This window comes from Monocercomonoides exilis, assembly GCF_001643675.1.
Source record: "Monocercomonoides exilis strain PA203 chromosome Unknown scaffold55-566112, whole genome shotgun sequence".
NCBI lineage: Eukaryota > Preaxostyla > Oxymonadida > Polymastigidae > Monocercomonoides > Monocercomonoides exilis.
Window position 1 is genome coordinate 60,274 of NW_027150600.1, and position 13,438 is coordinate 73,711.

The 13,438-nt window shown below is 37.4% G+C and overlaps 2 protein-coding genes across 2 annotated transcripts; both read left to right on the plus strand.

Moving 5' to 3' along the window:
- Positions 1 to 5,179: 5,179 nt before the first annotated feature.
- Positions 5,180 to 5,531, plus strand: MONOS_18225 (uncharacterized protein; the record flags this gene model as incomplete). The annotated part of the gene is made up of 3 exons (XM_067871224.1): positions 5,180 to 5,206; positions 5,259 to 5,346; positions 5,443 to 5,531. 3 exons carry the CDS (start codon positions 5,180 to 5,182, stop codon positions 5,529 to 5,531), a joined length of 204 nt encoding a protein of 67 aa, XP_067720188.1.
- Positions 5,532 to 11,761: 6,230 nt separating this feature from the next.
- Positions 11,762 to 12,585, plus strand: MONOS_9000 (uncharacterized protein; the record flags this gene model as incomplete). Its single annotated transcript, XM_067879459.1, has 2 exons — positions 11,762 to 11,851; positions 11,980 to 12,585. 2 exons carry the CDS (start codon positions 11,762 to 11,764, stop codon positions 12,583 to 12,585), a joined length of 696 nt encoding a protein of 231 aa, XP_067720189.1.
- Between the last annotated feature and the right edge of the window lie 853 nt (positions 12,586 to 13,438).

Sequence of the window (13,438 nt, forward strand, 5' to 3'; positions counted from 1 at the left end):
AAGCAGAAGAAGAAGTAGAAGCTTCTTTCATGCTTTTTTTGCTGTGTTTGACGATTATCTTGTGAAATACAAAGGAAACGAACAAATTGTGAGTTTTTCTGATAAGGATCAGAAGAAGAAAATGAATAAGTATTTGAATCAAACATCTAAAACACATTCGTATTTTCCCTTCGCTTTTGCTCAGAATGTTTTTGTTTTTTTTGGAATATAATTTTCTTCTTGTTCTTCTTTTTCTTCTTCTTTTGTTGTTCTTTTGAAGAAGACAAGTTTTTTGAATTGTCATCATCTCCTTCTTCCACAGTTAAAAATGGACTTTTACAGGGAAACACATCTGCACAGATGCCAAAATAAACTGCCTGTCGATCAAAAGATAGATCATCCCGAATCAACGGCATCTTCATTTCACAACAAAAAAATGTGATTCTGCATTCTCCCTCATCTTTTTTTTCTCTATCACTTCCCGCTCTTGAAGTTTGATTCGTGACTTTCAATATTCATCTTTTTCAGATACGAAACAAACGCCTCTTTCTTCTTCTCAACCTGCTCCAGCGCCTTCTTCTGCTAGTCTTCGAGCTTTTCCCGATCTTTCTCCGAGTTTTCCTTCTCTTCCTCCAGCAGCTCCTTTGTATCCTTCTCTGCCTCATTCTTCTGCATCTTCTCCATCTTCTGCTGAATCGCTTTCTTTAATTCAACTCGTTCGATACGGCTCGGAATAGCCAACAATTTTGGATCAGGAAAGCACAATGACGAAGAATAAACGGGATGCTAAATTTGATTGGTGAAAGTCGGGGTGCTGGTGGGAAAAGGAGATAAAGAGCACATTGAAAGAGGAGGCGAAAGTGATGATGGTGAAGAAGGCAAAGCATTGACAATCTGATTGTTATCAGATGAAATTGGTGTGGATGGTAAGAAGAAGATAAGATGATGATAAGGAAGAGGAGGAAGGAGAAGAAGAGAAGGATGCTGATCAAGTTGATTGGAGCGTTGACTGAAGAGTCTGATTTGGTCCATTTAACGTTGTGTTAATAGCATTTTACTGGTAAAAAGGCAAGCTTATAATTCTTTCTGCTTCTCTTTCTCTTTCTTCTCTCAGCTTCCTTTCTTTGATTCGCATCAATCTTTCGTCTATTTCCTTCTTAACCTTCATCTAATACTCCTTTCACCACATCCTGTCTTTTTCTTCCTCCTAAAACCACTTGTCATCTCAAAGCGCATTGTGACATATAGATATTGGAATCAGTGTTCTTTCTGGTGTCAGCAACGAATATAGCGAAAGAAAATTTGTATTCTTCTTCTCCTCTTTCCCCCTCTTCATCCCTTCCAATGAAGCATGAATGCTGCTTCGTAGATCCTTTGCGTGTTTGTTGAAACATTGTGGAGGGATAAATAAAGAAATCTGAGAGATAGACAAAGCAGAGGATGATGATTGAGAAACAGATGGGGTCAAAGCTTTGTTAGCAGTTGTATTCTTTGACATAAAGAAATCATCATCTTCTTCTTGAAGCAGAACCATGTTATCTTTGCTGCATTTCTTCCTTCAAGCTGCCTTTTTTTTGTCTTTTCCTTTGGATCACTGAAAAACGTTTTGACGCTCTGTGAATAAGAAGAAAATGATGATGAAATCACTGAATATGTGTCACCAGCATGCCTGCTTTTCTTCGAAGCCGATTTTGATGCTTCAGACTTGCCCCAATTCAACACACACAGTTCGCTTTTCCTTCTCTCTTCACACTTTTCGTCCTCCACACAAAATTGCCCCTTTCCTCTTCTGTTCTTTTTCACATTGCATTAACACCTACGACTTCTTCTTCCTGCTTCTTAACAATTGAACATTAAAACTCTTCCTCTGAAACGACTTTTCCAGACAATTGTTATTCTTCGAAGTATTAAACTCTAAATGATGTTTTGCTTCCATCAGATGACTCCAAATGGATCATTCTATCAACTTTTCTCTTTGAAGTTCTATCTTTCTCTATTTTTTATTATTTCTCATGTTCAATTCTTATCTCTTTTTCTTTTTTTCATTCAATCGTTTGTTCTTTCTCATACAAATTCTTCATTTTCTTCCTGTTGACTTCTTTTTCTTTTCTTCCCAGCATCTGCCTGAAGAACTCCACCTCAAACAAAAGGGCATCGGCATAACAGAAGAACGATGGATGGAAAAGCGGTGTTAACGAAGGAGAAGAACACATCAGAGTGAATAGGTGAGTGTGTGGGTGTGTTATAAAAAGAAGGCGCATGTTTTGATGAGTGCGTGAATTGAGAAAGAGGCAGCAGAGACGAAGGTTGAGCCGGGAGATGGAAATCAGAGAGGAAGAAGAGAGAGGATAAGGAATTGTTTGTGTGATTGAACTGAGGCATGGCTCACTGCTGTCAAAGGAAGTTTTCACAGAGGCAGCTGAAGAAGAAGTCGATAAAGATGCTGCAGTTGGTTTTGCAAAAACAGAAAGGGAATTTGACAATGAAGAGAAAGAAGACGAGTTTGAAGTCATTCCAAATATTGTTGTTTGAGCATTTGCAGCTTGATAAATGTGCTTGTTTTTGTGGAAATTTGGATGGTTCGTGATAGTGGGCACCAAGATTTCTTCTTCTCTCTTTCCTTACCCGCTCATCTTCTCCTCTTTCTTCTTCAAAGTCATCCATGTCCAAAATGTCGTATCGAGTGCCTGAAACATCATAGCTCAGTTCGTTGAGTCTTCCTTCTCCCTTTAAAGACGAAGCAAAAACAGGAGAATGGTACACCAGTGAAGAACAAGGTGATGAGTTTTCAGTCAATTCTCGTTCTTACATTGCATGTTAATGTTTGCTGTTTTATCTTTGTTCTCTATCAGCTTTTTCAGCTTCTCTCTTTCTGAGATCAAATCCTCCAGCGACTCAAAAAAGTTATCCATTTCTCTGCACCACTTCACTACACAATCACGAATGAATGAGACATTGATGTTGAAGTGAATTAGATATTCCATGAAGATATTTGAGATTGTTCTGTTTAAGAAGAAAAAAAGGAAGAAGAAGAGGAAGAAGAGGAAGAAGAAGAAGAAGAAGAAGAAGAATTGGAAGGATAAGAAGACAATGAAGATGAAACAGCAGAAGGAGAACAAGAAGAAGAAAATGAAGAGGAAAAGAGATAAACCTGAGGTATATCATGAGGAGCAAAAGAGTTGGAGCGATGAAGATGGAGATGATGATTTCTTTTGCGATGAGAAAGATGAGAAAGATGAGAATAATTGGTAGAAGGTGGGAAGAAATCAGTTGTGGTGCTGTTGGGGTATTTTTGAGGAAGAAGAATGAGAATTAAAAGAAGGAGGAGGAGAAGAAGAAGGTGAAGAAGGTGAAGAAGAGGAAGAGGAAGAAAGCGAAAAGGAACAAAATATGGAAGATTTGAATCACAAAGAAAAAGAAGAAGAAGAAGGTGAAAAATCAGAAGATGATAAGGGTTTGAAGGTGGGACAATTGAGAATTGTGAAACGAATTTAAACCTTTTTGAAAGATGTTGAAAATGACTTGAGGAATGTCGATTGATAAAAATAATTCATTCGCTGAGTTGATTTCAGATGAAATAGACAATCTTCATTACAAAACATGTGAAAATCAGAGAGATACAAACAGATGAAGAAGTTAGTCCACAAATCATCGACTGCCTTTGAGTGGTTGAACTGCTTTGCACCTCAGAAAAAGAAAATTGTGTTTGTCCGTTGGCGTTCATAATTCAAACGAACTTAACATCTGATGAGTGTATGGGCAAAGAAGAATTCGAAATCGAAGAAGGCGTTGACAATTGATGAAGTTGACTTCAATGGCAATAATTTCAAATTCAAAAAGAAGAAAATGACGAATTTTTTGATTATGTGATTGATGTGTCGATTCTGGCAATGAACATCTTTTGTTGAGTGAAACTGTTGAGAATGTTAAGGCGAAGAAAAATTGAAGATATCAGCTTTTCCAAGTCATGTTGCGCGATAGAAAAAACTGAATGTGTTCTGAATGCGAATGCCCAGCCTAATCATCAGCCTCTTCAAAAGAGTCGCTTCTGCCAAATACTCTCACAAATAAGTCAAACAAACTGCTTTTCTCTTTCTAACAAACTCATGTTAAGCATAGTTGGGCTATGCATCACACAAGACATATGGCTGAAGCCACAATTGTCATCGTCGAATGCAGTTCATTCAAGAATAATCTCAAAACTTCTGAATCTTTTGAAAAAGGATAAAATGGCTTCTTTCCATGGCATTCCTGTTCATGACCAATCTGTAGTCATTCAAAGAATACCATTGAAGAATAATGAATGAAACAAAAAAATTCAAACCATCTTTTTTTTTGACCTAGAATTATTTTCCCATCTCCAATGGATTGGTAATTATCAACCCTGCTGGCTTTCTTGTTCTCCCAAATCACCTCTCGCCACATAAAAAAACAGACAACTGAACAATAAATGACTGGCAAAGAACGTCATCCAACACAAAGAATCCTTTATGAAACCGATAATGATGCAAGTGAAAATAAATATTCACCAAATGATAAAGTAATGAACTCCTTTTCAAAGACTTATTCAATATTAAGTCTTTGCTGATAGCTTTCCAACTTGCTTCGTTCAAAAGGCAAAAGATTGTTGTTGAGGCTTGCTGTATGCCTCGCTCAATTCGCTTCTTCCATTCTTCAAACCCCCAATTCCCTTTCCTTTTCCATGAAATCCAACCTTCTTCCAAAAAACAATGTCAAACAAATCCTGTGCAAAAAATTATACCAAGTGCAACGCATATCCCACAAAATGAACAAGTGGTGCAATTCAATCTTTCTGATATTCTCCTCGCTTTTTTTGTTTCTTGCTTGAGTTATTTTTCATTCAAAATATCACAGCCGATGTTGCGTCATATGTTTTGCAATACACAGCTAAGTTCAAATCTCAACAATTTTCCTCCACCAATCCACTTTTCGCAAACAATAGATGCAAACAGCCACCCGCTCCTCCATCTGCAGGCAAAATTCCTGTTCTTCTGCGGTGCCATAACTCGCATGGGTGCATCTGTGGTCGTGTTCTCAAGAGCTCAAACATGCACATATGCAGAAAAGCATCAATCAAAAATCTTCACTTATAAAATTATAGGTTGGACACCCTTATTAAATAACAAAACAATAAATAACTGATTTGTTGCACTTCGATTTGCCTGCTTTGTGCAAAAGAATGAAAATGATGCAGAGGAATAAATTAGTATTTTTTCATTTTCAGATTTTTAATAATATTTTTGACTTTTTTGAAGCAGATGTTCCTGCAACATTCAGAAATGGAATCAATATGTTGCTTCACCTTGATTTTGCCTAATGCACAGGACCAGCAACAAATGTTTTATGGTGTGCACAGAGCATTGCTGAATCACTATTCAGGCGATTTTATCTGTTCTTTTTTTATTATTTTGAAAAAAAAAATTATTTATTAACTTTTGAAAGGGGCTTGGGCGATTGAACAATTTGAGGAATGCTGTGCAAAAAGGGGAAAGCGAAGAAATGGATGGAATACGGGAAGATGTGAGATTTGAAGAGACGGGTGCGATTTGTGAAGTGGGTTGTTGAAAAGAAAATGGAGAAAATGGCGGATGAAAAGGGATTAGGATTGGGGTTGGGATTTTGGCGTTGGAGTATCGGGAGATGTTTTGAAGGGCCAAAGGTTAAACGGGACGGTGACTTGTTTTTCTTTGAAAAGGAAAAGATTTGAAAGGAAGAATTCTGATGAAGAGAAGAAAAACGAAAAATAAAAGGATGAAATGCTCCTGTGGGAGTGTTTGCAATGGAACGTAATTCTGAATGAAGGCCTTTCAGTGGAATTGCTGTTGATTTGTGTGGCTTGCCTGCTGAAAGGTGTGTTGGAGAAAGAAGGATAGGGAGGAGACTCAAAAAGAAGTTGAAATGAGTTTGCTCGGCTTGAGTCATTTTCACACAACGTTCAAGTGTGTCTTATTTTTTTTTCAATTTTTTTTTTTTTTTTTTTTTTTGAAATGTATTTATTTTGAATTGGAGACAGATAACGAGTGATATTTGAAGGAAGAAGCAGGAAGCATCAAGCGCAATCAGTTGCAGCACGATTTGAGGGGACTTGCGAATGGATGAGTTTTGGAGAAATTGATGAAGAGATTGATGAAGAACAGAGATGGAGGAAGTTAGAGTGAATGAACTGGGTTTTGGAAAAAAGATTCAAAAGAAGTGGGAGAGATGGGAAAGGATGTGGATTGGAAGAGAAAATATGATGAGAGGATGAGGGAAGAAAGAGAATAGTTAAATTCTGATGTGTGTGATTGCAAGAAGATGAAGAAGAGAAATATGAAGAAATAAACATTTTCAGTTTCTGAGGGGAAAGAGGATGCGACCACTCAAGAGCAGTCAATGAACAGTGGATATCCAATTCAATAGGTATGCATCAATCTGTTTGTTGTATTTTTTGTGATTATGTTTTTCTTATTATTATGAAATTCTTTTGTCAAATACAATATTTTATCTCAATAACAACATCACATAAACCCTTTTCATCATCTTCAGAAATATCATTCGATTGATTGCACATTTCTCTTTAACCACATTTCTTCTTCTTCTACTTTTTCGTTCAACAAAAATGAAGCTATTCTTCAATTAAACAGTGCTTTCTCCAAGTATCTTTATTTTTCGATAAAATGTTTTTTTTTTTTCATCTTTCAACGTAACTTATGTTTATTCTTTTTCTCCTTCAACAGTGTCTGTTGAATTCTAATAAATTGCTTGTATTGTTTCAAAACCATGATAGATAATGTCCAATTGTCAGATAAATTGATTATTTAACAAATAACAAAAAGTGATGAAATGTTCATATGATCTAAATATGAAAAAGAAATAAAAATAGGAAAATGTGTGGACTTCAAAAAAGTATTTAAAACATAAAAACTAATTACAAACGATATAAGAATGATAATGAATAAATGAAATAAAAATTCGATGAAGAAGACGCAGTTTCAGATACATTTCTTAAAGGTGAATTGTTTCTATTTCTTGTCGCGCTGGTTGGCTTTTAGCATTTTCATGAGTCTTCTTCAGAAATTTCTCGAGCTCGTTCATATTTTTCAAAACATTTTTCTGTTGAAATAAATAATGTGAATATGGTTTTTCATTTCAAAAAATGCATTGTTCTTTAATCATAAAAAATAATATAAAATATACACACAAATATTTTTTAGACTCAACAAAATACAAAAAATTATAAATACGTTCCATTTTCCTGAAAATAAATCAAATTGAAAATCTCGATCACAAAAGTGGTCACTAATTTTTCTTCAGATTTTGCAACAAACAGACATAAAAAGATGTGGGGAAGCGGTTTGTGAGGAAATCTGAGAAAAAATAAGTGACCACTTTTGTGATCGCCAGTCATTTGGAAAAACACTTTTATTAAGGTTCTCATCAAATTTGATCCATTGAATGATCGAAACTATAATTAAACTGAAAATTGAAATGACTGGCGATCACAAAAGTGGTCACTAATTTTTTCTCAGATTTCCGCACAAACCGCTTCCCCACATCTTTTTATGTCTGTTTGTTGCAAAATCTGAAGAAAAATTAGTGACCACTTTTGTGATCGAGATTTTCAATTTGACATATTTTCAAGAAATGTTGACTTTTTTTTGGTTTTTGTATTTTATTGAGTCTTAAAAATATATATGTATATATTCAATATTTTTTTTTATGATTAAAGAACAATGCATTTTTTGAAATGAAAAACCATATTCACATTTTATGACAATTATAAAAGCGACAATAACAGCAATCAGTGCGATAATTTACATCAAAAATGTGTCAGCCCGCGAATGGAATATCAATGAAAATGAAAAAATATAGAATCCACATTCAGAAATTTGTCTGTAAGCGATTCTTTTTTATGAGTATTTTTTAGTGATTCAAGTCGTTAACGTCAAATGCTTGCTGTTTATTTCGTATGCAGCACAAGGCACATATTGCAATCTGTTCTATGCATCGAACGCAAACTTTGAAGCGAATAGAAACGAATATTAGTGGATGAAAAGCGAGAGACGAACGACACGCTTTTTCGAATGCAAACACCACTGTATAATTCTCTCACAAGTTCCACTTACCAGACAGTCTGTACACATACAATGGGAAAGAGTGTGGCAGCTTTATGGGGTCATATTTTGGATGTTACACATTGCTGATTCAGATAAGTGTGGTGTAAGCAGTGGAGAAAGATGAGGCAATGGTTTCATCCAAGGGCTTAACATGTCAACTTTGGACATGTTCAAATTGACATCGTGTGTGGCAGATGCACTGGAGAAGAAGAAGATCATCCGTCCGAATGAGATTGTGATTGTGGAGCAGACGCAGTGAATGTCACTAGAAGAGGGGGTATTTGAAGAGGCGAAGCTTGATGCGCACAGAACAGCAAACTTTGTGGACCAGTAAGTGAATACAGATATTTTCGGTAAATTTCAGTTTTTTTCATTCAAGATTGCCTGGATTCTCGAAGGAGAGGGAGGTCAGGAAAGCAGAAAAAAAGAATGCAAAATATTTTGAGCTTGATTAAAGAAAAGAAAAAAATTTCAAACAGATCGTCTAATGCAATGGTGAAGATTTGAAGCAATGTGGTGTGTTAAAATTTTCTTTTAATCATTACAAATAATTTTTGTGTATTTATTTTAAAATATACTTATTTTTTTCATTTTTGCTATTTTTTGAGCTTTTTTTTCATTATTCATTATGAACTTCCTCTTTTTCTAGTGAGTTGATCGCATTGGTCATTTTATGAATTTGAACGTTGGCAATCTGCATCGAATTGCCTGTCTAAACTGTATCTGCATAGAAATCGTTGAGATGTCCAATCTTTCCAGCTGTTTGGACTCACACAATCAACAACCAGTAAGTTCCATGCAAGAAGCGATGAAAGAGCAATTTTTCATTTTATAAGGTTTGTACTATTTTTCGATAATTGTTACAATTGTTTAAATCATATTTCTTATTTTTCTTTTTTTAATTTATTCAAACTCTAACTTTTATTTATTCAACCAATTTTTACAAAAATATGTAAACCATCACTTTTCATGTTTTCATTTCATTCAATTTTTTCTTCTAAGTTTGGGTGATGTGTCTTTTCCGTGTGCTTTTTCCAGCGTTTTTATTGCCATTGGAAACAGAACAGATAAAAAAGACTGAACAAGGAGTTATCCCTCCACCCTATCTGCTACCACTGCTATTTCAGTGACACAGCTGACTGCCTCCTCCCCGAGCACACTGGCTTCAACTCCTCATAAGCAACTCGAAATTAACTCTCTTCATCATCATCGCTTTGTTCTTCTTCTCCTTTCTGAGATCAGTCATCCGCAAGCAGCTTTGATGCTTCCATGATTGAGTCAATTAAGCGCCCTTCATATTCAGCAAACATCCTTTCATATTTCTTTCAAAAGACATCTCTTTTTCCTCCACCTCCTATTATCATCTAAAAATATTTTTTCTCCCTGACCCTCCAGATTTCCTTCACCTTCGCCTCTCTACAGCTCCAATTGGAATCTCTTCTTGACACGAACTTCCACTTGAAAGAATCTCTTGCATCTGACATCTTCAATAGTGGAGACACCTTTCTTTTCAAACATCACACGAATTACCAAAACTACCACATGTTCACACTGAACACAGTCTGATATATCTTCCACGTCTTCAAGTTCATCACAACGATCTTCTTCTTCTTTGATGTCCTCCTCCTGCTGAAGGGATATCAATAAACAGATAGCTCAATTCTGTTCATCGCAATAAATCACTTTCACGTCTGTTTCTTGCTCCTAAATAAATAAAGTTGTCTCTTTCTGCCTTTCCAAACTTTGCACTACCGTTGCTGGGCTTGTGTTCTTCAAATTTGAGATTTGCTCCTTCATGTGTGTATAATCTGCAGATGTCAACATTAACTCAAGTTGAGCTTCCAATTCTTCTTCTGGAGGTGCAAACGATTATCTTCTTGGAATCATCAATAGATGTTTGGGTTGGATGAGAGGCAATGCTCCTGCTCTTCTTGTCTCGCATTATAAGTCGACAACTCCTCTTATGGAGCGTGTTGGATGCAAATATGGGAACCCATTTACAAATAAACCACAGATAGGGAAACGGGGTCATTTGCGTTGCATAACTACAATCTCCTGTGAAAGTTTCAGATGGGAAAAAGAATTCGTTATTGTTCCCGTACGAGATATTCGTTAATGATATGGAGGTTATTTAGAGAAAGAAGGAGAAAGAGAGAAGGAGAGAAAGATGGAGGCTTCAATAGAATAGGAAATGAGAATGACAAAAGAAGATTCTCGCCCTTGGAGATATACGGAGAAATCTTATTGAGTTATTCATCTTCCTCATCTTCCTTGTTGAAGGCAAAGACGTTTGAGAGTTTTACAGGAGGAAAAGAATAATTAATAAAAGGCGATGTAATGACAAGGACTGATTATCCTGTGGTAACTTCACGTGACTGCCTATTGTCTTCGATGTCGTCTGAGCGGAAGTGAAACAGAGATATCATGCACTCCATTGCAAAGAAGAGAGACAAAAGAGGAAGTGGCAGTGGAGGGGGAGTGAGCGGGAGTTGGAAAAAAAAGTTTTGTGTTCTCCTTCAACCACTCATTATTGGGAAATGTGCAGCTCCTCTCTTCGCATGTTCTGTCAAGTGCATCGTCTGCTGCCTCTTCAATCGCATTATTTATTTCTTTGTCCAAGCTCATCGTTTCGTCTTCTGCTAATACCGTCGTTTGCATCAGGCAAGCATCTGGAAATACATCCTCCTCTTCACATTCTTAGCATGACAATAGGAGTAACTTAGCGGAATTACTGAATTATCAATTTTCCGTCTCTCCTTCCTCAAAGATTCTTTTTGCAGGATAGCCTTCATTCTCTTTCATCTGATCGCTCATATCCTCGTCACCTAAGTGGTTAAAAAATGTTAGAAAGATTGCGTTATCCACACGCAAACCGTCTATCTCATTGTTCTCCTCATCTTCATCTTCTCCATCTTCTCCAGCAGAAACAGACCTCTCTCTCCACCATTAACCATGCCATCGTTCTGAGATTGTCATGGCTCGCAGCATAAGAGCAATGCATCCTCTCCTCCACCGACGCTATCTCAACCGCTGTGCTCAAGTGGCTGCTGCTTCTGGTGCTTCACATTCTTCTTCTTCCTCCTCCTCTTCCTCTTCCTCGTTGCTTCTCTCTTCTAGAAACAGATTTCTGACAAGCGAAGAGCAGCAGACGAGGAGGATGAGGACAGCAGTTCGGAAGAAGAAGGAAAAGACAATATTTTTTTCTCCCACCAGATGTGTTTGAGGCGCTGCCGCTGTTTGCGGAGTTTCGGATGGTGGAGCGGTATGCGGAGAATCTGGAGAATAGGAAGAAGTTGAAGGCGATGAAGATGACTGAAAAGAAGAGGATCAAGAAGTGATTTTGGAGGATTCAATGAACAACCACAAAGAAGTTGCTTGAAAAGCAAAGACAATAAAAAAGAAACAGAAAAGAATACAAACACAAAAGAGTCTATTCAAAACAACAAAAAAGGCGAAACGAATTATAATGAGCCAAAACCAGAGCCTCTTTCATTGCAAAAGCATCAAAAACAACTTCCTCTCTCCCACCTTCACCTTCTCCACAGCCTAAACAATATCCTTCAGAACGAGGCACCTTTGGAACAATACACTTTACGCGAGGGAAGCGAATGGACGGTGGATGAAGAGGAGTCGGAGGGAGATCGTTGATTGCGTACAGCCAAGAGATGGAGATGGGGAGAGGGGCTGTTGGTGCACAAAAAACGCTTCCATCAACAGTTGTTGTTGTTGGAGGAGGAGCGGTGATGTTGAGTGTTGTATGGATGAAGAATTTCAACAGAGAAGAAACAAGGGCGATACAAGATGAGTTTCAGAATGAGAAAGGGAAGGTGGACGATGAAGAGGCGAAGATCACGTTCAATTCATTGGAATCTGATGATCAGAGATAAAAACTACTTCTGCTGATGAAACTGCAGGATATACAGAAGAAGAAGAAGGAAAAAGAAGAAAAAGACATGAATCCGTTTGCAGAATCCAAGGAATACTACTACCACACCTTGAGACAGGCACGCCGACCAACCAGAAAGAGAACAAAATGACAAGCGAGGTGCAGCAAGAGGCGAAAGAAAGCCAAACGCCAATTTTGACCAGAGAGCGGAAATTGGACTGCACGTTGAATGATTTAGCGAATTCTGACCTGGAAGATTTGAGCGATGAACTGGATGTGCCCTGCCGTTATGTGCGTATCAAAAGCGAGGAAAATGGGCAATTTGCGTGGAAGATGAGGAAGATGCCTGTTTATGCAGCAGTCGACGTGAGGCAGACAAGAGCGCGGTTGGATCTGATGAGTGCGCTGAAGAGTGAGCTGAGGCAGAGCAGGGCGGAGTTGAGAAGAGGAAGGGGGATGAAGTGGAGGGGCTGGTGGACATACAAAGAGGAAGCAGAAGAAACACGCAGAAAGGGAAGAAAAGCAGTGGAGAAAGCGTCACCTTTGCCGTTTCAGAAGGAGAAAGGGATAAGAACATTCAGTTTGAACAGCGTTCCTGGGTAAAGAGAAGCTCTGTCGTTCTCAAAATTGGTATCTTTTTCCGCTTTGCAGAATTCAACTGCAACGGATTCGATGAAGAAATATCTTTCACTCAATTTGGTAGCGTTTTTTGATTCAGCTGCTGATTTTGCTTCAAATACAAACATTGCTCTTCATCCTCTCTCCAACTGCCCTTCTTCGCTTGTCAATTCGTTCATTTTTATGAACATCCAACTTCAATTTTCTCCTTCTTTCAGAATCTCTTCATCTCTCTTCCTTTTATCTCAAGCTGTTCATCCATCTGCTTCTAATCCTGCTGCTCCTGACTCACTTTCTCCACTTTCACTGCCTGCTCCTTCTTCTTCTACTTCTTTTTCATTCAAATATCATCGAGTTCAGTGCCAGACGTCATCTTTCGTTGCAACTTGGAAAGAAACAAAGAAATACTTATTCTCGATGATACATCAGCTTAAGTTATATGTCAACTGAAACGATTCTCCACAAAGCAAAGAAAAGTCTGCAAGTTATCAACAACTGAATCAATTCTGACTTTTTCATTTGGAGGCTGAAGCATTCGAAGTAAAAATGAAAGGACAATGAGGCTATTTTTATTTGGAATGGATGGATTCCAAAAATAGCCTTCGGTCGATTTCACAGCAGCGAAACCACAGTGAATTGCAGGAAATGAAACGATGAGTTAGAAAAGCTATTTTGAGGAAAAGACTTAAGTGAAGAGAAATAATATGAGCCTCTAGCGCTAATTGGATACAAGCAAGTTGAAATCGGAAAGGTGAAGAAAATATAAACTGAAGAAAATTACTAGATATGTATGAATATATTTCTTTTGAAGATACGACGGCAATGAATCTTTTTTCAT